Here is a 27,802-nt window from a genome sequence, read left to right as displayed (position 1 = left end):
TTTTTTTTTATTTTATTTTTCTTAACTTTGTGTCAATTTGTTTTAGTTTTCAATCTTTTTTATTATTATTATTTTAAATAAAACTATATAAAAACAGCAGTGCCCCTGGCACAAACAAGTGTCAGTTCTGTGAACAAGGGCTGTGCCACTCTCCAGGAGCTGGGGTAGGATCAGCACACAAGGAGATGGACGATTTATCTGTGCAGAGAAGAGACCAAAGGGCAGAGGTGTGGCTTCTGCGTCATGCAGCACCGAAACTTTAATGCCTATTATTTGTCCTGTCACTCTCTGAACACTTCCTTTTATTCTGTGCATTAATGCTCCTTTGGACAGAGGGGCGAAGTCTGAACTTGAAACCATGTTCTAGGCATAGGCACAAGTCTTTCTGTAGTCTTTTTCCTGATTCTGTGTTCAGCAAAGGGAAATCCTGTGTTTGTTCTATCAGACCACCTGTTAGCACAACAATTCAGAAGGTAAGCTGCTTTATTAAATCCTACTCCCCTCCCCTCTTGTGGATAGAATAATAGCACTGATTTCTCAAGTTCACTTGTTCGTAAGTAGAGCCAAAGAATGTTGATCTTTTCAATAACCTTTAATGGATCTTGGCTAGTCTTAGTTAGCTCAGCCAGGTAACCTAGATTAGTAACCGGAAGGGAGATCACCTGGGAATTCCACTTCAATTGGCCAGATTAGGAAATTTGCCAAAGTTTTTAAAAAGCATTTTAAAAAATCCTGACAGAAGGCTATACATAACACAGAGAAGAAAGCCAACTAGTCAACCGGAAGATATCTTTATCTTACAATAATTTTATTCTTTACAATAATTTAAGAAGGGTGGAAGATCTCAGGTAGAAAGACATAATAATATTAAAGGCCATGGAAAGAGATGTGCTGGTGTTAGTAGAAAATACAGTGAAGAAGGCTTTAAAATTACCTGCATATAAAACAAATTTCTTGGTGGGTGTTTTTTTGCCTATCAAAGGGAATGACTATCTTGTGATTTTTAGCTTGGTAGGAATAACAGGTTTTGCATACAGGAGCTCCTGGAATCTATCTCTGGCATCTCCAGTTAAAATCTAGGCCATTTGCCCAAACGTTTGGGAACATCAAAGTGTGGGACCTCCTACCAGTCAGATTAATGACCAGGGCTAGGTCAGATGATTTGACTGTGCTGCCAGACCCCTGCAAAAGTGCTATTCTTTACAGTTATGATTAAATTTGGGTTACGGTCTGACTATTTAGAATGTTGAGAAGAAATATAATGCTTCAATCACAATAGAAGAAATGTTTGCTAAAATGCAGATCTTGAATACTATTTATTTATTTATTAATTTATTAATCCAATTTATATGGCTATTCATCTCTGCTAGAAACTCTGCTGGCGGATACGACTGGCAAACATTTTAATAGGCATATATATAATTTGTAGGATCTGAACTCAGGATGGAAGATCACTTCAGCCATTGCAAGTAAGTCTATATATTTCAATCTTAATGAGAATTTGCCACAACAAACTATTCTCTAGGCACAGATTCTAGAAAGTCTTTATCAAAAAGATCTGGATGCTATTGATTACAGACATTTTTAAGTGAGATTTAGCTCACATCTCAAGAGCAGATCATTTCATTTTGTTCAAAATCACAATTTTTTATTATTGGGACTTAATAAAAGTCTTGATTCAGAGCAGGGAGTGGGGGGATAACTGAGATATAAGGGAGTATATAGCAGACCTTTAAAACAATTAAATGCATGTGCCTTGTTTTCTTTTCTCCACAGTGACACTGGAACTCATTTTGGCAGAGCCAATAGCTTGTCCAGGCCAAGTGGCAAAGCCATTTACCGTAAGGATAGCCTGTTCTCTTCTTTCCAGATCATTCAGATGGAATCATCCTAGGGGTCTAAAATGAAGTTGTAGCTATCATCTGCACATTGTCTACTTTCTTGTATAGGAGTACAAGTATTTATGTATTTATGCCAAGAAATAGCCTAGAGGGAACATGATGATGATGGTGGTGGTGGTGGTGGTCATATTGTCAACTAGACGTTTAGACTGGATCTGGTATTTTTATCCACCTATCAAGTCCTTCCCTAGGACCTGGGATAGGCAGATGTTGTTTGATGTATTAAAAGTATTTAGGATGTAAGCTATCCCAAGTAAAGCTGCCTTTTGCAATTGACTAAGGGTGATTTGTCAGTGCTGATGGTGTTCATGTCTTGCCCCAGATGTTTTGGAACTGCACCCAACGTATCTATTACTATTGGTACTATCTTTGCTTTCTTTTGCCACAGTTGTTCTACTTCTGTTTGCAGTTCTTTGTATGTTATGATTTTCTCCCGTTCTTTCTCCTCTATTCTGTTGTCTCCAGATACTGCAACACCCACTATCCTGATGTTTTATGTCTTTTTTATGTACAATTGTTAAGTTTGGAGTGTTATATGGCAGATGCTTGTTTGCTTGAATTCTAAAGTCTCAGAACATTTTGGCTTCTTCATTTTGTACTGCTTTATCTGTTTTGTGGTCCCACCAGTTCTTGATTGCAAGCAAATGGTATTTCTTGCAAATATCCCAATGCAATATTGTTGCTACTTGGTCATGCCATTGTTTGCAGTCAGTCTGTGTGATCTTCTTGCAGGTGCTCCACTGTTTCTTCAACTTCTTTGCTGAGGCTGCCTTCTGTCTTCTGAATATAAAGGCAGACCTTTATATGTGTATGTTCTTAAGGCTTGGTCTTGAGCATCCAGAATTAATCCCTCTGTCTCTTTCTTCAACTTTCCTGCTTTTATCCATTGCCAGGTCTTGTTATCTGTTTTGTCTCCTATTTTTAATATTTTGCCTTGCCATGGCTCTTTTCTGTTCTTAATTTGGTCTTTCTTGTAGGGTAGTTTGATCTCTCCAGTACTCAGTAAGCTTTCATTGTATGCTAGCTTTAGTGCATCTTCTTCACTGTCATATCAGTTCTTCTTCCAATTCCCTTTTTATTTCTTCAGCCATCTGATATACTTGCAATATTCCATGCCCACTTCTGTTCCTTGGTAAATAAAATCTGACAGCGTTGCTACATGAATGAAGGCACGATACATTGTCATTTTTCTTTTTTTTTTAAGACATTTTATTGGTTTTTTTAAAATTCTTAAAAAAAAATACTCAGGACTCACTGTGATGATTGGGTGGTCATACATTCAAAAGTAGAAATATATATAAACAACGCAACTCAATAAATTTCACTATCCCCTCTCTATTCCCCTCAGTTAACATAATACCTTTAAATATTTCATTTCTATTTTAAATTTCCATCACTATTAAACCTGTATTATAACTTTATCAGTTTACAATTACAATAATTTAAATTTAAAATAAAAAATTATCAGTTCTAATTCTTAATCTCTCACATCCCTCATTTTATCACCAAATTCATTTATTTCTTCTTCTACTACACAATAGATATTCTAATAGCAATAAAATATTGATCAGCCCTATATATATGTAATCCCAAAGTCAATCCATCTCTTTAAAATAACAAAATAATATTAAACCTTAATTCATTCATATTCATTAAACAAAGTTCAAATTTTCTCCAACTTATCATTTCTTATCAAGTCTTTGTTGTCATACAAGAAATCCATCCAAGTAATTTAAAACATTCCATAAATTGTTAAAAGCATCCCAATCTAAACAGTCATCATTTTTTCAATTCCAGTGGATAATAATTTTCGCATAGCTCCCAAATGATACATGAGTAATCCAATACATTCTTAATCTGTTTAAAATATCTATTATAATAATCACGCTCCTGTATATATATATATTTAGTTGCTTCTAGTTCTGAATCTTAATCCTTAAAACAATCCATAAATCCAGTATTGCCTTTTAATCCATTACACAGTTTTACATTTCTCTTTTAAGTCTAATTCTAGGTTTTTTCCTATCCCAGATAGGTTTCCATAAACACGCTTCCCTTTCAATCAGTAAGTCTATTTTTGTTGCTTGGAATGGCCTTTGAAGAAATAAAAGTCCCATCCTCTGCATCAGACGTCTGTTTTTCCTCCTCTTTAAAATATCATTGCTTTATAGTTTCAAATCTCAGTCTTTGCTTCTTCTGTTCCTCAGAGTTACAGATGAAAGGTTTGTAGGGTAAAATAAGCTCGTCTTTTATCTCAGTTGATTCCTTCTCTAATATGATTTGGATTGTAGAATAGTCAAGTGTAGTCTGGTCATTCATTTGAATGTTTGAAGTGAAATTTCTAGATCTTAGTTCTGAGGTAGATTCTTTCAGCATGCTACAAATTTCTGTAGTGACCTCATGTATCTTTTCCAATATAAGCTTATAATTTAATTGTGAATGCAAATTCTCCATTTTGATAGTAGTTAGTAATAGTTTTTTGTTTTGTTTATTCGCTTTATTTGTGGAGTCTGTATTTGGTAAGAGTTAATCTATATCCACCCCCACAATTCCCACAGCTCAGCTTATCTTTTTCCAAAGATGCTTTGAAGGTCAGGTCTGGTTTTAGTTCAAAGAAATAACCAGAAGATGCAATAATAAATTTTCGCCACTAGATGTCCTCAATAAGTTAAAGAAGAATCTTTTCCAGACAGCATTGCTTTATTTCTATCTTTAAAAGTATAGTGTCAAAGAAGAAATAATCTCCCAACACCAAGTAATAGTACAGTCCTTAGCAGAACAAAAAAGAGAGAGATTTCTTTATCCCAAAAAATATGCAAATAAATTTTAATCTTATAAAATGCTTTCTTTCCCAAAAATATCAAAGCTGCTTTCTCTAGCCAGGGAAATAATTCCAACGAGGCTCTTACAGGCAAAAAACAAAGTCAAGTAGAGAGAGTAACAAGGAAAAATCTCACACGGATTCACCATGGGGGCTCTTAAAGCTTAGATATTCTTGACTTGCGGTTTGAAGCAGCAGGGTGATCAGCCATTTTACTGGCTGATCTTCGTCCCTGTCGGCCCTCAGAGATTGCCTGGACAGCTGGAGGAGCCGCCGCTCCTCCTTACCTGAGCCGAAGTCTCTTCGATGGAAGTCGCACCCTCCAGGGCAACTTTCGACCTGTATAAGAGTCGACTGGCAGAGGGAAGGCTAGCCGCTGAGGAGACAAGTCTCTACATACGACTAGAGTCGCCGCAAACTGGCTAATTGTCATTTTTCTGATGTTGCTATCTGGGACTTTTAGTTCTGCTTGAGTCCAGTCTACTATTCCATCTGTGTATCTAATGACTTGCCTAGGCATTTATTATTATTTATATGCTGCCTAACTACCAAATCTGACTTTGGATGGTTTATAAATTGTTGAAAATATTTAAAAATAAGGGAAGAGCACAAAAATAACACAAAACCAAGAGGGAAAAAAAGAGAAAGCAAATCTAAATAGGGACAAAAAAAAAATGGAAGAAAAGAGATGCCAAACCTCCTTACCAAAGGTCTGGGAAAAGAGGCCTTTGAAGCACCAGGATGGTGGTGGTGGGGACATTTGAATCTCTTGGGGGAACCTCATTCCACAGGGCAAGTGCTGCAACAGAGAAGCTGTGCTTCTGAGATCCCAATAGATGGCAATGTTTAATCAAAGGTACCCAAAGCATGCCAACCTAGCCAAATCAGAGCAGCCAGGAAAATAATATGGGAAATAGGTGGTCCCTCAGCTAACGAGGCCCTGTGCCAGGGGTGTCAAACTTGCAATGTCACGTGACATATCGCAACTTTTTTTCCCATTGCCGGCAATGGGGTGGGCACGGTTTTGCCATGGGCCGGCAGTTTGACACCCCTGCCGTATGCCATGTACTTTCTTACTCTGCATTGGAGAGAGGAATATCAGCTGACCCTTATGCATAAACTACTTTAGAGAATGCAGGCATCCCCACTTGCTTCTGTTATTTTCTCTGATGTAAAAAGAAACAACCCCCTCCTCTTATTAATTCCATCTAATTGGCACATAAAAAGCGGTCCTGGACAAGCCAAGACAAGTAGAAACAAACCCCGCCTTCCCCTGCCCTCCAGGACATAAGCTTTCTCTGAGGCTTTGGGTTATCATTTGTGTGGTACCCACTATAAACTATGATCTGATTGCCATCCTAATGAATACTTAAAGCAAAAATTAGAGTTGAATTCTGCCTTTCCCCCCCCCCCCTCCACAGGTCAAAGGAAAGAGTACAGTAGAGCTATAATGACGGCTGAGCATGACGTCCGGCATCGGGTGGAGGTAGGAAAAACCTTTGGAAGCACAGAAAGTTCCCTATCATTCTGTTCAGTTGCAATTTATCTGTTAGACTCTACATAAGCCTCACCCATTGCTTGATGAAAGAATTTTGGGTCCCTTTGTGCTGATCTTCTTGAAGAAGAGATTACCTGGCCATTGGTTCAAAATGCTCTGATTCTGAGCTTCCTGCGTTGCACGTAGAGTTAAATACGATGCTTGACAAGATTTTGTCGGATTCCATAATCCTGTGCTTCCCGTGACTTTTTCTTTACCAGTTCTCTGGTCCTAGCCTCTTAATTGATTTTACAGAACGGGGAAGAACAGAAACTCAGCATTAGATAACATCCTTCACTTACACATTTTCAATCTACCATTCATTCATAAATTAGTAAATTTACAGCCTTCATTGTACAGGTAGTCTTCAATTTACAACCACAACTGAGACAGAAGCTTCTGTTGCTAAATGACGCAGTTGTTAAGTCAGTTGGGCCCTATTTTATTACCTTTTTTGCCATAGTCATTAAGCAAATCACAATGGCCTTAAGTAAATCATGCAGTTGTTAAGTGAATCCATCTTTCCCCATTGATGTTGCTTGTTGGAAATGTTGGAAATGGTGATCATATGACGCCACGATACTGCAATTTTTGTAAATATATGGTGGCTGCCAAGCAGCCAAATTTTGATCATGTTGGGAAGTTGCAATGATCATGAGGGTGAAAACTGGTTGTGAGTCACTTTTTTGAGTGCTATCACAACTTTAGGCACTAAACAAATAGTAGTAAGTGGAGGACCACCTATACGCTTAGAGATTGCCTTCACACATCCAGATGAATGAAGATAAATTAGGGCAAACCTTATTATTGGCTGTATTCACACAATATGATTAATTTGATGACTGAACTAGTTCATTTTGTTTGAATAAAATACTGAAGCCCAAACCAACCAGACAGTCTTGGTTTTCAAATCATGCTATTCAACCCCATACCCCACACCCCATCTGAGCTTTATGTTGGATGAATGCAGCCACGTGTAATTAGCCTGGTTAAGCATGTTGCATACATACAGCTGCAGGTGGGAACTCACTTCTCCTGGTACACATTGGTCTGAATATCTGCAAGAGACTGGGGCCTCTTCTTCTGACAGGAAGTTATTTTGAATTTCAGCATTAAAAGTTTATCTCCTTTCAGTGATTAATATTTAACTGATTGATCACCTGAATTTTAATCAGATAAATTTAGAAGTGTTTTCCTATAGATGGAATATTAATTTCCCTACCTTTAATGTTTAATGTTTTTTTCCATTCTTTCTTACAGTAACATAACAATTCTAAATTACTTTTAAATATTAAACCGTTATGTAATTAATGATTATCGACCTAGTTTAATGAGTTATACTTTGCATTTGTTGAACAAAATTCCCACCATAAATTAATCATTTGAAAGATGTTGCTGTTTAATATACTGAACCAATTAAAGTTAATAGCATATGTTATATATGCAGCACAGATGGCCCTTCCTTACAGTACTTCCTAGTGTCTCTTATGGACTGATCCTTTCATAACAGTTACATTTACACTCAGATTATGCACTAAAGAACCAAAGTCCATATTTGATCCACAGCATCTTTTGACTTGTACTATTGATGGCAAAGAAATCAACAATGTAGAGAATTGTATTGAGCGACTCAAGGTGATGGATGCCCAAAGCCAAGTGTGGGGCCAAGACATGCTTTTGCAGATCAAGGAGAACAAATTGTTGCTGACGGACATAGAAGCTGAGGTAAACAAAGCTTCTGTATACTTTATTTCACACCCAATTTGCATTACCATATTTTCTTACAAGCTGGGATGGGTACCTGGGACATCTAAGGCTAAATATCTGAACAGTGGCCATGATACTGCTATTAAATAAGACATTTAAAATGCCAAGGAATGTCAAGGAACTACTGTCTGCTCATGTCCCTCATGGATTGCTGGCATAGAAAGTTGTGTTCTTTTCTTCAGACCAGGAAGGCGACAGCATGGTTCTTTCTACTACATCCTGTGTGTTTGTTTGTTTTTGCCTACAGGAAGAGCTGGACTGCTATTCCTTGGAAGATATCCAGGAATGTGTCTCCATCCTTAACTGTTGTATTTACAACTCCATCTTGGCCATTTCTGTGAAAGAACTGAACCAGCAGAAAACTAGTATCTTGCTCTTTCAATGCGAGCAGATTGGGGTAATTACAGCATGTCCTTAATTTGGAGGGGACAGATTTGAAAGTGGCCTAGAGCAGGGGTCCAGCAACCAGTCCACACAAACAAGCAAAATCCCATCTGTGAGATGCAGGCAGCACACAAAACCACTCACCCTCTGGTCCATGGAAAAATCTCTCTCCATGGAACTGGTCCCTGGTGCCCAAAAGGTTGGGGACCTCCGGCCTAAAGACAAACTGCAGGTTCCTCTGAAATCCATAATCACATACAATATACCTGAAATTGACACCTTTGCTTTAAAAAAATACCAGTCCTAGCAAACCTCATTTGGATCTATGGCACTAGGAGAGTTAGGAAATTGTTCCCCACTGGCAGCAAGACACTGATTGTCAGATTTTAATAAACGTGTGAGGAAGCTTCCATAGTCCAAGTCCTAATGCATACTCTCTTCCTAGTGTTTAACATAAGGTGAATAGCAAAACAAAATTAGCCCCTTATTATCTTATAGGAGTGGGAAATAATTTGCTCAGGTATGAGTAGTACATCCTGCATAATTATCAAAAGGTTAGTCAAAGGAAACGTTCTGCAGTGCTTCTGTTGCCATAGGATAGTACAGAATAACAAAATAACAGAGTTGGAAGGAATCTTGGGGGTCTTCTAGTCCAGCCCCCTGCTCATTTCTGTGAAAGAAATGGTATAGGAAACCATTCAGACAAATAGTTGTCCAACCTCTTCTTTAAAACTTCCAGTGTTGGAGCACCCACAACTTCTGGAGGCAAGTTGCTCCACTGGTTAATTGTTCTAACTGTCAGGAAATTTCTCCTTAGCTCTAGGTTGCTTCTCTTCTTGATTAGTTTCCATCCATTGCTTCTTGTCCTGCCTTCAAGTGTTTTGGAGAATAGGTTGACCCCCTTTTCTTTGTGGCAGCCCCTGAGATATTGGAACACTACTATCATGTCATCCCTAGTCCTTCTTTTCATTAAACTAGACATATCCAATTCCAGCAACCGTTCTTTATGTGTTTTAGCCTCCAGTCCCCTAATCATCTTTGTTGCTCTTCTCTAGAATCTCAACATCTTTTTTATAGTCATAGTGATGGAGAACAATTTGTATCAGACAGTAACAGTAGCCATTCCAGTTTAAAGTAGGTCTGAATCCAGAGAGACCTGAAAATTGCTTCTTCTTTCTTTTAGGCTGACTTGTTGAAAGTGAAAATTCAGAAAGCTATTGAGGAATGGAAAACTGAACGTCAGAATCATGATATGCTCAGGTAACAGAAGAGTTGGACATCTTCAATATTAACTTTCTATTGCAAATGCTTTATTGGTTACCTCAAGACATGATCATGATGATGATGTAAGTTTATTATTATAATTTAGGTTGAACTTGGAGAACATGTTGAATGAGCAGAGCAGAGCATCTCAGAAAGGCAACACCAAACAAATTCCTCAGGATTCTCCTTGGGACATGGAACCACACTACACAGAATTCAGTGGTAACTATATAATTCCTTTTTGCTGGAATGTTGCCTGCTAATGGAAGACATAAAGGAAAATGATGGAGGGAGGGAGTGTCTATTGTCATAATTTACAGCACATGGAAATATGACCAAAGGAGAGAATTAGTTTATTTACATGGGGTAGATATATAATAGGCTTGAATTGTTCTTGAACTGTTTCCAATTTTGGATGCTCTGAATGGTGAATACAGTAGCCCTGTAGTCTAGTGCTTCAAGGCCTATTGCTCAACAATAGGCCATTTGCTTGTAGTTTTCCTCAATATTCTATCTTATCTTCCAGTGCTTTTCAATATATGCATGAAATTATTGGGATAGATGTTCTGGAAAGATCAGATTTAGTGTCACCAGTAAATTGATAGCCTCCAGTAATATGTAATATATTCCCTTTAAAAAAAATCAGGGAACCGGTGGAAATCCATTGTCAATGATGGGTAAGATAAGGACAAAGAAATTCAAGCTTAATTCAGAAAGAGATGCTTCTATTCAGTCAAAAGCCAAATCAGGGAATGGAAAGTTAGATAAAAAAACATTCAACATTGCAATTTGGGTATTCTTCTAGATTTAGCCTAGGATCTAGAAGCCAAGATTTAGTACCGTAGCAGTAGCTAGAAATGAATTTTCACTGCTTCCATTATAAGGCATTCAGTGTTAAGTGATAGCCATTCATTATGTGATAACAGCTATCTCTTTCACCCTTGGTATCTTTAGAAGCAACTGGGGTACACACATTGGGGCAAGGAATTGAAATGGGAAGTCAGCTAGCTGGGGCATTATTTATTCTGATTATTGAAAATTGTAGAAGGTGAACAGCAATTGGACTGGCAGCAGAAGTATGAAACACATCAAGAAGATGCAAAACTCTCCCCGATGCATGATAAATATATAGAAATTGTAAGTATGTATTTCTCTATCTAGAGGGTAGCAACTGGAGAGCAGGATGTTGTTATCTAAACAGGTAGGGCAAGAAAACTGCATAGTTTGGAAAACTGGGTTGTAGAATATATCTCCTAATTTATTTGGGATTAGAACTCCCCAACTCCTTAGATTAATCATATCGTCTGGAGAGTATGTGAATTTTAGTCCAAACCCAACTAGAAATCTCCTGTTTGAGTAATGGAGCTATTGTGGTTGGTACAAAGTCTGAATTTAATTGTTTTGATGAACAGAGATTGTAATCATGAAGCATCACTTCTAAGAAAGATCTAAGAAGATGTTTAGCCAGAAGCCAGGATTACAAGCCAGAATAAGAGATTCTTTGATCTGGAGATCAATAACATTTAAACAATAGAAAATGTCTCTGTACAGCTAATTAAGTTTGCTTCTTTATGAGTGTTTTTTCCCAGATCTGGACAAGGAACCAAGTGAAATAAATTAAACCATCACCAAGTTGAAAGCATAATCTCAGTGCTAAATCTCTGAATGGCAGGAAAAATGTACACTGTTAGTGGTTTCCCCCCAAAAGCTTTCAATAATACAGTATTTGAATTGGGTTTTTGTTCCTCTGTTGCGAACAGGAGATCCTGAACCATGTTCTAGATGATATAGAATCCTTTGCAAGAAAAGTACAAAAGAACACCCCCATGAGTGAGAAGAAGAAAAAGAAAAAGAAAAAAGAAAGTGATAGCAATCAAGGTAACACTGCCAAAGCAGCGGCAAGTGGGCAATTGTAAATTTCTAAATTTCCATGGTCTCCTGGAAAATAGAAGGGGGAGGGAGGATAAACTTATTCTGATCCAAATTATCTTTGACTCAAGTCTCTGAATTGAAGCTTCGCACAGTTCTAAGGAACAGTCTCTTTTCAGAGTATTCTGAACAAGAGAGAAATGATACAAGGAAGGAACAAGCAATATGAAATATGCTAAAAACTCTTTATTCCAAACTTCATAGTGGGTAGTGGATTTTGAATAGGATATGCATTTAGTCGGGAACAATTCTACTGCCAATCATTTTTACTGAATTACCGAATTCCTAGGACACTACAATCCTGGAAATTGGGTTCCTTCCTTAATTATAGATTTTGCCTCATTCATTCATCCATTCCATTCATTCATTCATTCCATTCATTCATTCAATCATGGCTTTGATTTTCTACCATAATCTCAAACTCTTTTGCCTGGTAAATCCTAATCATCTCACACTAGAGAAGGTTTAATTTAAGAGCCAACATAGATGTGTGTTCTAGAGTGAAATTCATTTGCCCTATTATCATCAGTTCTCCCTATTTTTGAGATATCATTTTGGAGTTATATACAGCCCGTTTGGTTTTTCAATTTCCTGAATATTATTATACAATCCGTGATCACATTTTTGTATCCCATCATCACTTAAGATTTCCTAGTTCACTTATAAGACATTGGTGTTCTATTGACTGTGCATCAATCCTCTGTTATGGAGACATACTTTAATGATAAGTTCTATATTTTTAGATCATCAATTCCATATCTGAATACTGATTGTGTTCTAGATCCATACAATTTACTATATAATTTTATTGAAAACTTTAAACAATTGTATCAAAAAATTTTAAACACAAGAATAAGACTAACAAACTGAAATAAAGCAAAAGAGGGGGAAAAAAACTAAAGAAAAAGAGTAACAGAAAAATAGAAAAGGAAGAAAAAAAATATAAAAAGAGGCTTCCAATATTTTTACAGCTGTTATAAGTACAATTATAAACAGACCACTCTCTTTCTCCCTCTTTCTCTCTCTCCCTCTCCCTCTGAGGATATATCCTGACTCTTTTTTTAATAATATATCCTATCTAATTATCAAAACCATAAACAGAAGTTCATTTTTTTTACTGAAAAGTCCACACAAAATATCCAGATTATATTCTAGATCCATACAATTTAAATCCGATGGTTTTGTTTCTCTGAATGCTGCAATGGTATATCTTATCAAATAGGGTTTCATATAATTTTCTTGTGTATAAAAAGTGTGCTTTATATATTACACTGAATTCATCCATAGCAAATCTTCGAATTTAGACTGCTTTTTAACTAAGTAAGAAAGTTGGAATTAAATTATTTAACATTATATTTTGATTATTTTGACTTAATTGGATTGCAAATGTGTTTGTTCCCCCCTCTCTTTCTGTGTTTGTGTGTGTGTGTGTGTAACATTCAGGTCTGATAGTGTGCAACCACTATCAGACCTGAATGTCCTGTATGTGGAGATACCTGTCTATAGCCTGATTTTCTTTTATTTTCTAGATTAGTTTGCTAATGTTTCTCTCTGATTCAGCAGCACAGCCCTCAGAATCTGAATTTGGAGAATGCTTCCAGAAGGTCAAGTACAGTTTCAATTTGCTGGTAGGTTTGCAACTTGTTTGACCTTGGCAGAAATTTCTCTATTGCCAATATACGGTAGTTGGCTACATTTCTTACGAAAAGAACTCCTCTTCAGGAATTCCACAGCACAAAATATCTGGGGCAGCAGCACAAAGAGCTCCATTCTGTTTAGTTGTAGCTGTTTATTGCCACTGTTGAATTAATTTAGGAATATTTTAACTAATTGAAAAATCATGGTAGTCAAATAAGAAATTAGGAAACTAGAGAAAGATTATAAATGTACCTATATATTCACCAGATATAATTGTGTGGAGTATCTAAATGTACTGTATGTGCTTGTTGATATTTAATCCAGTTTTTCAGATGAAAAATGTTTCCCAAAGAAAGTCTCAATTAAATCGCAATTAAAATTCTAGGCACATTTATGCTTTCAAGCATGATGCACAAATGATACAGATCTGGCTTTATTGGAAGGCCAAATAAAGGTTATGCTTTTCAGAAAGCTATGATTGCAAATAGACCTGATAAACAAGATGGGGAAAGTATCCAGACTGACACTCTGTGTAATTTGGAACAGACCCTTTTCCCAATCTCCCAGCATGCACCACTAGAATTATTCCCCAGTGAAAACAACTTGAACAATCTGGATTAGTAAAGGCTCCTAAACATTATCTTCACCCTTTCCTATGATCCATAAACAGATCAATTCTTTTGCTGGTATCTATTGCAAAAAGTCACTCACTAAATTAATTTTCTAATATTTTTTTATCTCCTGTAATTTGATCTTAAGACCCTAAATGTGACATGACCTTTATTTCCTGTCATTTCCTCCAATTTCTTTATTTCATAACTACCATTGCTGTGTTCTTCCACAAGGTTGGGGCACCATAATTTTTTCCAGTTTTGATTGTTCACATCTAAATTATCTCATTCTACCTCAGTGGTTCTCAACCTTTTTAATGCCGTGACCCCCCAACCGGTCGTAAGTCGAGGACTACTCAACTGGTGCAGCACCGTTTGCAGAATGAGACTTTTGGCGGGCTCAGCAGGGCAGACACAGCCTGGACAATTCCTATTGGCTTTTGAAAGCCAATAGAATTAGACTCTATTCAAGAGAGTCTATTCTATTGGCTTTCAAAAATCAATAGAATAAAAGGGAGTAGCACAGCTAAGGAAAAGGGGGGGGGAAATGGCGGACTGCGTTGTTTGGCGACCCCCGTGAAATGGTCATTCGACCCCAAATGGGGTCCCGACCCACAGGTTGAGAACCACTGTTCTACCTGTTCGCTTTTTTCTCATAGACAGCTAAAATGGCTGGATGCAGGTCTCGAGAAATGAACAGAAGGGAGAGGGTTAAGATTTCCCCTTTCTTTGTTCATGTATACAATATTAAGTTTCTATTACTAAAAAAAATGGAAGGAGAAAAGAAATTACTGGTAACAATACCAAAGCTAGAGCTGTGTCATAAACTGGACTAAGCTGAGATTATTTTAATTTGTTGTCCAGATCTAGCTGATATGTTTTATTAACGGTTCAATATGTTGGGCAAGAAATACAACTGATTTGACAGCCATTATGCAGTTAATTATGGGTTGACGTGTTGTGTAAGCCTAATCTTTGTGTTAACTGATCTTCCTGAACGAAGAAAAGGGGAATGGAGGAAAAAGAGCTGAAGAATGGAGACTAAGATGAACAACCCTTGAAAATGGCATTTTCTTCCAGTTAAGGGGAAGTTCATTTTTTTTTTTTTTTTTTTTGCTGATTCCCTTGCTAGAAAAAGGAAAGAAGCCGTTCCCAGCCTCTCTTGGTTCTCTGGGCCCTAGCAGCATCCAACATCCCTTCCCCCAGATGCTGCAACCCCAACTAATAATTGAAATTGTGTTGTTGATGATGGGGAGAGGAGACCAAGTTCCCAGTAATTACTCACTAGCTGGAGTCGCACATCATACTAATCCATTTTGTTTTGCTTATTGATGGTTTGTTAAAAGTATCACACAACAAGTACACAAGAAACCCTGGTTTACAAATTATGTTCATACTGTTTATTAAATCACAGTTCTCAACCGAGGATCGGTGGTCCTGTAGGCACCTAGGATATTTTAAGGTGGTCACAGGTGAAAAAAAACATGTAGTGTGGGGCACAGCTTGTGCTGATGGGGCCATAGAAAAGCAAAGTGTGTGTACTGCAAATACTGTCTTGTAGATGCCAGAAAATGCATCAATTACTGTTCAACAATGGGACTTGGACAGGGGAACTACAGGAGGAAAACAAGGTTGAAAGAGGGCTGCAGGTGAAAAAAAATGTTGAGAAATGCTGTGTTAAACCAAAATATGTGATGGCATGGCACAATATGTGACTAGGACACTCTCCAGCCAAGGACGACGATAAGTCCTGCCTCTGTTTCTCTTTTAGAAGAATCAGAGTCCTGGCCAGAGCCAAGTATTGGTCCAGAATATGCTTCCCACACCCAGTTTAATTCTTAATCCACTCTACATGTTTTTCTTTGAGAAGGGAACTAAACATTAGCTAACTAAGCAAGTTCAATACGATTATTAGGTCAAATTCTTTGCCAACATCAAGACAGAACATTGTCGGTTCCACGCCCAGAATCTAATCAAACTAGCACAACTTCCTTCTCCATTCTTGCATCTTCCTAATGGCTGGCATCAAGATTTCCAGAATTCCCAATCTGTATAGCCATTTGGAAAGCATCAAGTTTGGGAAAATCATTTAGTGCCATCCTTTGTTTAAATTAAGCTAAAATGAATATTACTTAAGTGGTGTTGTGATTAAGGCATTAAAACTAAAAACTGGGAGACCATGAATTCTAGCCCTGCCTTAGAATTCATAAATAAATTAATCATCAATTCACTCATCAACTTGGGTCTCTCTCTCTCTCTCTATCTATCTATCTATCTCTCTATCTCTCTATCTCTATCTCAATCTCTCAATCTCTCAATCTCTCTCTCTTCCCCCCCTCCCCCAAGAAAGAAGGTGAGGGCAAACCTTTGCCAAGAAAACTGCAAGAGGTAGTCTAGGCAATTGCCAGGACTCAACATTATCTTGAAGCAGAAAAATAACCCCATAACCTGATGTGATCTAGTTAATGGTTTACTTCCCTCCTTCTTCAATCTGTGAATTGGTTTTTCAAAACTGTAAAAATAATAATTATGGGACTGTGCTTGTTTTTTTGCAGGGGAAGCTTGACCAAACCATACAACAGCCAAGTGCTCCTGAATTGACCAAACTCATCTTCTCCACTCTAACAACTGTGAGTACAGCAGTCAGGCAAGAAATTCCAGAGATTTCTGGTGATTGTCTTTTTTTTTTTTTTAAAGATTCATTTGTAAATAAAGAGCATTTTTTTATACTTTTCTTATTGAAAGCTTTTACATCATTAAAAGATAAACAAGAAAAATATGTAAAAGGAAAACAGAAAAAAAGAACGTGCTAGAAACAGTACAGATAAACGAAGAAAAAAATTTAAGAAGCAGCTTCCAATCTTCTTTGCAGCAATTGCAAACAATTTTTATTACTTCTTCCCCTTTAGAATTGCATAATATAATTCCTTTCTTCCCATATTCAGCTTTTTTAATCAAGAGATCCAGAGATCAAATGTTTATTTTTGTCCATTGTCAGCAAAAAGTCTATAAAAAGTTTCCAATCTTTTATAAACATAGTTACTGCCTAATGTCACTAATCAAACAATTCAGTTTCATCATTTCTGCAAGTTGTATCATCTTCACAGTCAACTCCTCCATTGTGGGTATTTCTGTGATTTTCCATCTTTGTGCATATAATATTGGGCTGTAGTTATAGGGAGAGAGGGTTTTTTTTTTTTTTTTTAAATCAATTAGGCACCCCAGAATTCGGATAGGTATTCTCTATGCTCTAGCAACCATATTTTCTAATATTCAGAACCAAAATGCAAATGTCCTGAATGTTTCCCAGCATTGTTTATACCTCATTTTCTACAGATGACAAATGCCAAACAGCTGTTATCAAAGACCAGATGCTAAGAAGTTTCCTGACACATCAGAACTCTCTGAAGGCAAAAGAAGACACAAATGGAAATCACTTTTCTCATGTCTGTGTAGATCAGGGGTGTCAAACTCGCAATGTCGTGTGACGTGTCGCAACGTATCGCGACTTTTTTTCCATTGCCGGCAATGGGTGGGCTTGGTTTCGCCATGACGCATCCAGCCTGCGGGCCAGCAGTTTGACACCCCTGGTGTAGATGGTTCCAGGCAGGGTGTGGCTTAGGAATTGCTCTGCCTTATTCACGGAATACAAGAAATAATCCAGATAACTTCATGCTCCATTTCTAACCATACTGCATTTCTTACTCTTTTATCTTTTTCCTTCCTAAACACAATATCTTTTCCTAAAGACAATTCCAATATACAGAAAAAAGTATAGCTATACTGTGTCTTTTGAATGTTAAGCAATAAGAACTTTATCTCTCTTTAGAAGCATTCAGTGAATCAAAACCTGGACCATAAGAAAGTCAACAATAAACCTTGTGACTTCCACTTGCAAGCCTTTCTGTCCTCGGAGGCTTGATCACATGGTCATGTTGCATTCCCTGAATCATATGTATTCTCACTCATTCTCAGATTTTGTCCAGATGTCCCAGGATGAATCTGGCCTCTACAGTAGTTTTACCATTGCTGACACCTGCAGCTATTAATTTGCTCAGGCGCTCCTTGAATTATGATGAGCAGATTATTTGGAAGAATTTGGGAACTGCTTGGAATCAAACTAGGTAAGAGTTGTCAAGCCTTGCGCAATTAGTTTGCTTCTTCAATGTGATAAGAAACTAGGTCAAACCAGAATGCCAGCCATTGCATAGCACACTATAGCCAGAGCCATTCCATTGACATCATGCAGAGCCAATATCAAAGAAAGCAAAATGGATTTTTGGCCAAATCTAGCAGGATTCTTCTTCATTGAAATTATCCTTGTTAATCCAGGTTATCCCTGCATTTTGTTCACTGTATAATTTTCAGTAACCCTGTCATTCAAGTGGATTTGTAATAGAAATTCTGAAGGAAACACTTTTGATGATCTGGATCTATTGTAGCTTGATCCACATTTTTATTACTCAATAAGTTTTCTTCCTACTCACAGGGAAGAATTTCCAAAGGGACAATCCTTCCCTCCCTATATCCCCACATTTTCAGATGGATGGGTGCCTCCCAGGTCTACTTGGAGACCTAGTGATATGGCTCAGGTGAGTCACTCATGAATGGCAAACAAACACAGGCAGAGCAGAAGTAAAATCAGTATAAGAGACAGCCATGATATGGAGAGCAGATGCCTGGCCATGAGCTTATGAAGCAAAAGTTGTATCTTGCCTGCTCTATACAAAGTGTCATCTCAAATAACCTGATTTTTTTACAGTTTCATATATTGTTCAAGGGCAATGTTAATTCTCATGGCAATACTCATGTAGCAAATCATTATATTTCTGTCCATTTTTACAATTCAGCTGTTCGGTAAATGGTGCCTACAGATAAGAAATGCAACTTCCAGTATCTTGGGATAGAAGATAGTCATGAATGCAGCATAAATATTGCTGCCTAGGCCTTATGGGAGCTGAACTGCAACGTATTTGGAAAAAACCAGGCTGCTATAATTTGCAAATCAGTAGGTCAATTAGCAATTGCAAAGAAAAAGCTTACCTTACCATCAAAATGCAAAGTCTGCTGTCACATACAAATACATTACTAACAATGCAATTCTCCAGCAGATAGAATTTTATTGCTACTGCCAATACAGTGGATTCCTATGTAGTTTAAACATGTAAGCAAATAGCAGGACTATTGTCTTTGCGTATGTTTGAAGCCATTCATTTATTAAAACATTGTTTAATGTGTACTTATGATTAATTTCACTTAAAGTAAGCTGTATTATTTTCTTATAGGCAAATGGAACCCAGAATTATTCTTCAGATGGGTATGTTCTCTTACCAGACGTTTTAGTGGATATACAGGAAATATTCCTGGGGAATGAAACTTACCTATGTGACCACATAGACATTATTTTGACTCCAATAGAAAATGGCAGACAGATAGAATTTCCACGCACCAAATTTACTTTAGAAATTGCATTCCATGCAGACTTACTCAGGTTACAATGGAATAAATACAATTAAGAATTAGAGAGTAGTTAAAATTCTGACAAAAGTATTCTGGACACAACTTTCACAGAAGGAGAAGGAGGACACCTTTAACACCATCAAACAACACCTGCCTATTCTATTGTAGGTCTTTGGGGATGTGGACAAAAATGTCTAAGCACCTGGCTGATTATGTGATCAATAATAATAAATTGAATATATATGTTACCCAGCTCCCAGCAACTCTAGGTGGTTTACAATTGTTTAAAATATTTAAGAACAAAAATCAGTGCAAAAATACCACAATACAAAAATACCACAAAAACAGAACAAGATACAATACTTTTGAATTGTACTGAAATGATGTGTTCTTCAACATACTTAGCAGTGCGTTCATCTTTAGCATGCCATGTTGTGGTTTTTGCTAAAACAAATTAACATGATTACTTCTCTGAAATTGGCATAAATGAAGAAATAGGGTCCTGTCTATCGGAACCCTATTGCTAGAGCTGCTTTGGGGCATAAGAGCTCCATAATGTTCTCAGCTGCCAGGTGTGATGCCTTTGGGAAGTGGGAGTCAGGCTACTCAAATCCTGTAAAGCAGTGGTTCTTAACCTTTCTAATGCCGTGACCCCATAATACAGTTCCCCATGTTGTGGTGACCCCCAAGTGGGTGTGGCCACCAATAAGAGGGAGTAGGACAGCTAGGGAAAAGGGAAAAAAATGGCAGACAGCGTGGTTTGGCGACCTCCGTGAAATGGTCATTTGACCCCAAATGGGGTCCCGACCCACAGGTTGAGAACCACTGCTGTAAAGGCTTACCCCAACTGAGGTGTTTGGCCCACGTTTGCAGAATCTAGTAGACATTCCGTCACAAGGGATGTGGCCATGTAGAGAACAAGGAGGCAAACTCTTTTCAAGGGAATCTTTTACATAAACAAGGAAGAAGGCAGAACAGGCTGCTCATCTCCCAGATTTTTGTTCTCAAGAGCAATTTTGTTTCCTCTTCAGGGCCTCCAGTCCTGCCCAACTCATGCAAGCCATATGTGATTTCCATGCACGGAATTCCCAAGAGCTCACTGTAAGAAAAGGAGACTTTCTAGAGGTAAGACTGAAACTTTGTTCCTTTAGTACAGTGGTTCTCAACCTTTCTAATGCCGTGACCCCATAATACAGTTCCCCATGTTGTGGTGACCCCCAAGTGGGTGTGGCCACCAATAAGAGGGAGTAGGACAGCTAGGGAAAAGGGAACAAAATGGTGGACAGCATGGTTTGGCGACCCCCATGAAATGGTCGTTCGACCCCAAATGGGGTCCCGACCCACAGGTTGAGAACCACTGCTTTAGTAGATTGATCTCTTGGCAAGTACAGTGCACATCACTAGCAAAGCTGCTTTTTTAGTCTTCCTGAAGTGTATGGGATCAAAAGCTATTTTGCTTCTTTACATAAACACCATCAAAGCAGTTAAAGCTATTGCAGCCCAATCATGACTAGGAAAGAGAGTAAATTATACCAGAGTATTTTGTTCTAAGTGGTATAAAAGACCAAACAAGTAAGAACCAAAAAGGAGAAGATAGTTTTAATAATAATTCTTACTAGAAAACAGTGGCTTCTAGCTAGTTCAAATCATTAAATAAAATCAGAACTGAAGTCTTGAATAGCCATCTTTGTGTAGAAGTCATCAGTGCTGCAAATGATTATCACAGGCTTTTGAACTAGAATCTGAAAAGAACAATGCAGACCAATGATTTTCAAACTTGGCAACTTTAAGTTGTGTGGACTACAATAGACCTTAGGATGCCTTTTACCCAAACTTTTCTTTATAACCTTTTCCCCAACTGGTAATAACCTCTTTGCAATAGCACATAACTTTGCCAAACATTCCCTATAACATTTTCTTAATGTTTACTGCCATGCATCATGAAACTTGGCAATACACTAGTTGTTCTGAACTTGTACTAATGACATAGGAATCATCTTTATTTATGTATTTATTTAGAAAGCATACACAGTCACTCTTTTAGGCAGCCTACAGCAACGACAGCAATAAAATATGAAATTCAATGGTGAAAAAAGTAAGGTTCTGCATTTAGGCAAAAAAAAAAAAAAACAACCAAATACACAGGAATAGTATAGGTCAGTGATGGCGAACCTTTTAGAGACCAAGTTCCCAAACTGCAACCCAAAACCCACCTATTTATTGCCGGAGTGCCAGGTGGGCGTGGCCCACTGGATGGGCGTGGCTGTGGTGGTCATGGCAGATTGAGTGGGTGTGGCCAAGATGGCCGTGATCACCTCAATGTTGTTTGTGGGGAGGGACACCTGTGGGTGCCGGGCAGAGTTGGGGGAGATCCGGGGGGTCTCTGGCAGGTGGGGCAGTGGGCAGGAGACTCGTCCTGTGGGGTGAGGCGAGGCAAGGCAAGGCAGGGCGGGGGTGCCATTGTCACAGGGCAAGGTGAGGCAAGGGCCGGGGCGGCTGCTGCCTGACACCATCGGCCCCTGCATACAGAGGCCAGCCATGTGGGATCTCGGCAAGTTAGTGGGCGGCTGGTTGAAGAGGGACAGTTGCCATCTCCGGGGCAGGGTGAGCGTGCCCACAGAGAGGGCTTTGAGTGCCGCCTCTGGCACGCGTGCCATAGGTTCGCCACCACTGGTATAGGTGGTACCTGGCTCAATAGTAGCAACTGTGAGAGGGATCTTGGAGTCCTAGTGGACAATCACTTAAATATGAGCCAGCTGGGTGCTGCACCTGCCAAAAAGCCAACACAGTGCTAGGCTGCATTGTCAGAAGGATAGAATCAAGATCACATGAAGTGTTAATACTATTCTATAATGCCTTGGTAAGGCCACACTTCAAATACTGCATCCAGTTTTGGTTGAGATGATATAAAAAAGATGTTGAGACTCTAGAAAGAATATAGAGAAGAGCAGCAAAGATGACTATGGGATTGGAGGTGAAAACATATAAAGCAGGGGTGTCAAACTGCCAGCCTGCAAGCCGGACGCATCATCTGGAAGCCATGCCCACCCCATTACCGGCAATGGCAAAACCGTCCCGATACATTGCGCGATGTCACACGTTTGACATGTCTGATATAAAAAATGATTGCTCCAATTGGGTTTTTCTAGTTTAATGAAAAGAAGGACTAAGAGTGATATGACAGCAGTGTTCCAATATCTAAGGGGTTACCATAAAGAAGAAGGAGTCAACCTATTCCTTAAAGCATCTAAAGGTAGGAAAAGAAGCAATGGATGGAAACTAATCAAGGAGAGAAACAACCTAGAACTAAGGAGAAATTTCTGGACAGTTACAACAGTTAATCAGTGGAATGACTTACCTCCAGAAGTTGTGGATGCTCCAACACTGGAAGTTTTAAAGAAGAGATTGGACAACCATTTGTCTGAAATGATATAGGGTTTCCTGCCTGAACAGGGGGTTGGACTAGAAGACCTCCAAGGTCCCTTCCAACTCTGTTATTCTGTTATTTTGTTTTATTGAACTCTCCTATTTTTTAGATTTTGGACCAAAGAAAAAGATGGTGGCTTGCCAGAAATGCCATGGGGGAGAAAGGCTATATTCCTAATAATATTCTGGAATCTAAGGATCAGACAACATCTCAAGAACATAATCCAGAGCAAGTAAGTACAATTTTCTGTTGCATCATGTTGCATTGCAGAAACAGATGCCTAATGCTAGGTGTTATTTTACATAATCACTCCTCCCCTTCTATATAAAATTAAAACATATCTAGGGAGCAGCTATCTATTGGCAATGTGATACAAAATCAGAAAAAGTATATGTTCTCTGAGAAAGGGGCATCTCTGCATACTTTGTTGGAACCAGCTGTTTAGTTTTCTTCAGACAGAACTGCTCTCATTGGCTATATCTCATTGGAAGTCCACCCATTGAATTCTTCTTAATATCCAGATTATGAACTATCCTGAATTCTGATTATGTCATAAAGTTAGCTGCAAATTTATGGAGGATGAATAGCAAGAAGTCTCACCCAAATGTTTAGGTTTTGGGGAGGCATCACAGAATTAAAGCTAGAAATTAAATGGGTATTTAGTGAAAGCATACATTCTCAATCTGCTGTACCAATGTGTAAGTATGGAACTGAGTCATTATGCTAGAAATAGATAACACAATTGAAGCATCTAGCAGCAGCACTTAGTTATTTAGATTACTATAAATTTGTATTAATTATACTTTCACATACATTACCCACTGAGAACTGGAAGGAAAAACTCAGATCTTCAAGCCCAGTTGTTGAAACTTATTGACTGTAATTACACTTATTTTTAATTAGATAGGCTTTTAAAGCTTGAGCAATTAATATTCTCTTTTTCCTATGAATCATGTTTTTTCTCTGTATTCAGGTTTCAACAGGTTTCACTGATCTCCAGCCAAGTTCCTCACCAGCAGAAGTCACAGTTTGGCTCCGGTCAAAAGGTTTTTCCAAGATGTAGGTTTTATTTTAATAAATAGTCCAATAAAATCTGATTCCAGTCATGGCTGATTTGGTTATTCTAATGCTTGATGTCCATGAGATGAAAAATTGTGTAGAGTAGTAAACTTTTTCTTCACTTTTAACTCTGTTTAGTCCCTTGACACTTAACATTCCTGCAAATGTGCTGCAGCTACTAATCGCATCAATCATACTATCACTATGACCAGAGATGTCAAACTGGAGACATAATTCTAGGTGCTGATAGTTTACAGAAACTACAAATGTAAATTTGCTTTTAAGCAAAAATAGAGCAAGGAGAGTATGATAACACTAACTTATACAGGAAATACCAGATTGCACAAGCTCACAGATCAAGTGTCAGAACCAGGAGGGCCATGTTCCAGTTCTCAGTCATTCAGCAATTTTCAATGCTAACTACAGAGAATGTTGGAAATAATGATTGAGAAACCCAGATAGTCTATTTTCAACACCAACAGAAAAGATGCACTGTAGCATGGCCCAATAAACAAAGCATAGAGAATCCGGTCCAACCCCCTTTTCTTCTTCGGCATTCCTCAAGGATGATTAATTTGATTATATATGTATCTTTTGGTTATTTCAACAGCACAGTTAAAACCCTTGGCGGCTTAAATGGTAGACATCTACTGTCATTGAGCCAAGAAGAACTGAAAATGGTCTGCCCAGAAGAGGGAAGAAAAGTCTTTTCAATGCTTGCAGGAGTTAAATCCCCACTGCAGGTAAGACAATGTCTAAATCTTGACCGCTGAATCAGTCTCATGGCTTTCCAATTTGCTGAAAGGCATGTTGTCATATTGTCAATGTAGCTTTGATTGGAGTTCAATCTTCTCTTTTTCAATGACACCATTGAAGGAAGGAACAAAACATTAGTTGTCAGACTGTTCTGGATTTTAATCAGACATTGTAGGCAGGAGCTGCCCTTTGACAAAGGACTTGGGCTCTTAAGTCCACCAGGGTTTTGGGCAGATGAGACCAATGAGGATGGACTCTTTCTGAGAGCATTTTGATGGAAAAAAATTGAAAGGACCGGAGGTCTGCCTTAATATAAGTACATGGTTCCTGCTTCCCCCACAGAACAGTAGGATGGATGGATGGATGGATAGATGGAGAGATAGATGGATTTATTTATTTATTTATCATTCATTCATTCATTCATTCAATTTATGAGGGGGCCTTGAAGCTCTCTGATCTTGGTTGTTTTCTTGCCAAAGTTTCATTATCCAAACTAGGCGACACCATCATTATTAGAATATTACTAGAATAATGTTACCTAATTTGGATAATAAAACATCTGCAAGAAAACATGCTCAGAGAACACAAAGACTCCTCATTTCAACCCTAAGCTACAAATATGCTTCTTTTATTGGTATCAATTTATGTAGCCATACATCTCACCATAGTGATTCTGGATAGTTAGCAGCAGTTCAAAAAAGTAACAAAAATTAAGTACTTTACCAGCACCTATGATAAAAACTAAACAAGCAGCAATTAAAATAACCATATACAGTAAAAGTTCTGACAATCCAGCATATGTGCCCAGGAACACAAGCACATCTTCATGACCTTGTAAAAGGCCACCAGGGACTGGTGTTGCAGAAACAGAAACAGGGTAAAGAAGTTTGATTTAACCATTCACAGATGACTACAAAGATGGTATGGCGTCAGCACATACAGACAGTGGATTCTACACTAATAGGTCACTCCTTATTCCTTGTTACATGATTATCTAGCTAGGGAATATGTGATCAATTAGCACATATGTTTACTTCATCTATAAGGAAATCTGGATGTGTAATCATGCAAATCATGAGATAGTCACACCAAGTCCATAAGTTAAGACTGGATCATTTTTACCATGAATTTTCCAGCATCTTACTTTTAATATCATAAATTCATATGATAGTATTGTGAAGGAAAAATGGCATAAGCACAAGGGAGCAAACAGTAATATTCTGCTCACAATGCTTTATAAGCAGACTGTTGCAAGACAAAGACTGTTAAACAGAAGAGAAGCGAGGCGGCTTGAATCCAACCTTAAGGCATTTTGTAATCTGGGGTGCTGTTGTATTTCCTGTCAAGGATACTTCTGTCTAAATAATTATAGCATAAAAATGTGCTGTAAAATGTTAACCTATTTCTCCAAAGATAACCCTTTCATTGTTCTCACGAAGAAGCATATACAGTATAGTATTCTTCCGAGCCAACTATTTATCTTGGGAAAAAAGTGATACAATATATTTTTTGGGAATACTGATAAAGCTCTTTCATGTGCAAAGCAACAAAAACACTAGCCAATATTGGTAGGTAGAATTTAGGGTGCTCACTTCTGTTTGAAATTTACTGAATGGCCTTACAGTATTAAGCACACCCACTACAACATTGCTGAGGATAAAAGTACTGTATACTTACTTCCATACAATTCGATCCTGAGCTCTTCAAGGGATATGAGTTAAGCTATAAACCATGGATTGCAGAATAGTGAATTTTGAACTCACATAATACCAAGGCGAAATTAATCATACCCCATTGCAATTTTCCATTAAGTCGGTGTATTTTTTTTTAAATGGCTAGTTTATCTAAGTTAGGGTTTGATCTCTGTACTTCTTTTCACAGTAATGGTCCTCAGCATTAGCTTTTGCAGATCTCCTAACCCATTCCATCATTTATTTTGAAGACATCATCACTGGATTAATGGCACAACTCATTGAAAATGTTATTAGCTGCATGGTAACCTTCAGTCCACTGATTTCCAATTAGTTTGTAATTGCCGTGTTTAAGAATAGCCTTTAAGAGGGCTTTAAGATGCTTCTGTAAATGCTGTAACAGGTAACATGCTTACCATTTTTGAATGATCTCAGGAACATACGTAAAGGGCTGTAATGTTTGAGTGTAAAAAAAAAGACTATATCAAGAAAATAGCTATGAAGGATGGAATCTTAAATGGATCTTTTAGATCTTAGAACTTTAACGATAACTTTGGGGAAGCCAGGATGTTCTGAATAATGAATCTGATTTGGAAGTACTCTACCTTCTCCAAGTGACGATAATTGGAATAGGGGACAAAAGATTAAAAGTGTAAAAGATTATATTATATTAATAGGTATTCCATCCCCAAGTTTGTAGTTAAGACACACATTAACAGATTCGGAAAACAATAATTGATCTTTCCCCAAGGATTGGCAGATTATCCACGTAATGAAAAGGCTCCAACAAACCAGACAATTATTTTCATCCTCACCCCAACCATATTAGAGCTACTTACAGATAACCAGATTCTTTTTGGATAATGTCTTAAAAAGTGTATTTATTTAGTTTCCAACTTTCATCATTATTTACAAATATAGTTTACGGCAAGAAATAGAAGACTCAGATTGCTCATTCCTTCTGATGCTCTTTCATACCTCTAATTAGAAATGGAGAAAATGATTCTATGTATTTACTGGTTCAGATATACCATTTTATGAGTATGTTGTGAATATATTATGAGTATATTAGGTTTACTTTGTAATTTGTCCATTTGTCAGTTCAGAAATATTTTCACTGATTCATGCTATAAAATGATGGAGAGAAGTTGGATAGAAAAATGAAGTGATTGCTAAAAAAAATAATCAATGAACCTCTCTTCTATGCAAGTAACTATGTTTCAATTAATTCCAAACTGTGCACATGTATTCATGTGAGATTACTCCCAGGATTTGATAGCTTGTAAATTTTGGGTTTGCAAAAAATATTGGACAGTTGACTCATGATTCAATTTCCATTAACATACTTGAAGCAAAATCAGAATGCATAGTTTTCAGATGTTGCTAATGTTAATCTAACTTATTGTTATTTTGTTTAATCGAGCTTATTTAACTATTTCTTATATGCAATGGAAAATAAAATTAGTAGCCTTTTATATTTCTTCTGTGCTGTTCTCATTTAGCAAAAGGCCAATAGGCAATCAGCTTTGAGCACACATGAAATAAATAAAGACACATA

The 27,802-nt window shown here is 37.7% G+C and overlaps 1 protein-coding gene across 3 annotated transcripts; it reads left to right on the top strand.

Annotated features, from left to right (window-relative positions):
• Positions 1-70: 70 nt before the first annotated feature.
• On the top strand, positions 71-27,719 carry EPS8L3 (EPS8 like 3). Of its 3 annotated transcripts, none has more exons than XM_039323140.1 (20): positions 71-473; positions 1,371-1,469; positions 1,777-1,841; positions 6,144-6,208; positions 7,826-7,984; positions 8,274-8,423; positions 9,594-9,670; positions 9,780-9,895; positions 10,719-10,810; positions 11,434-11,551; positions 13,163-13,230; positions 16,407-16,481; positions 17,827-17,975; positions 18,341-18,443; positions 19,137-19,168; positions 20,343-20,436; positions 22,848-22,970; positions 23,712-23,797; positions 24,408-24,540; positions 26,435-27,719. In XM_039323140.1, the coding sequence occupies exons 2-20, from the start codon at positions 1,444-1,446 to the stop codon at positions 26,435-26,437; spliced, it is 1,734 nt and encodes a 577-aa protein (XP_039179074.1). In that variant the 5' UTR covers positions 71-473; positions 1,371-1,443; the 3' UTR covers positions 26,438-27,719. The 3 variants fall into 3 exon arrangements, with proteins under 3 accessions (XP_039179074.1, XP_039179072.1, XP_039179075.1); XM_039323138.1 differs by having other exon boundaries at positions 74-473; positions 1,430-1,469; XM_039323141.1 differs by having other exon boundaries at positions 86-473; positions 1,430-1,469; positions 13,166-13,230.
• Positions 27,720-27,802: the final 83 nt, after the last annotated feature.

This window comes from Crotalus tigris, unplaced genomic scaffold (assembly GCF_016545835.1).
Source record: "Crotalus tigris isolate CLP2741 ecotype Arizona unplaced genomic scaffold, ASM1654583v1 scf7180000024167.7108832, whole genome shotgun sequence".
Classification (NCBI taxonomy): Eukaryota; Metazoa; Chordata; class Lepidosauria; order Squamata; family Viperidae; genus Crotalus; species Crotalus tigris.
The sequence above is the reverse complement of the archived record's forward strand: the minus strand, read 5'-3'. Positions and strand labels throughout refer to the sequence as shown.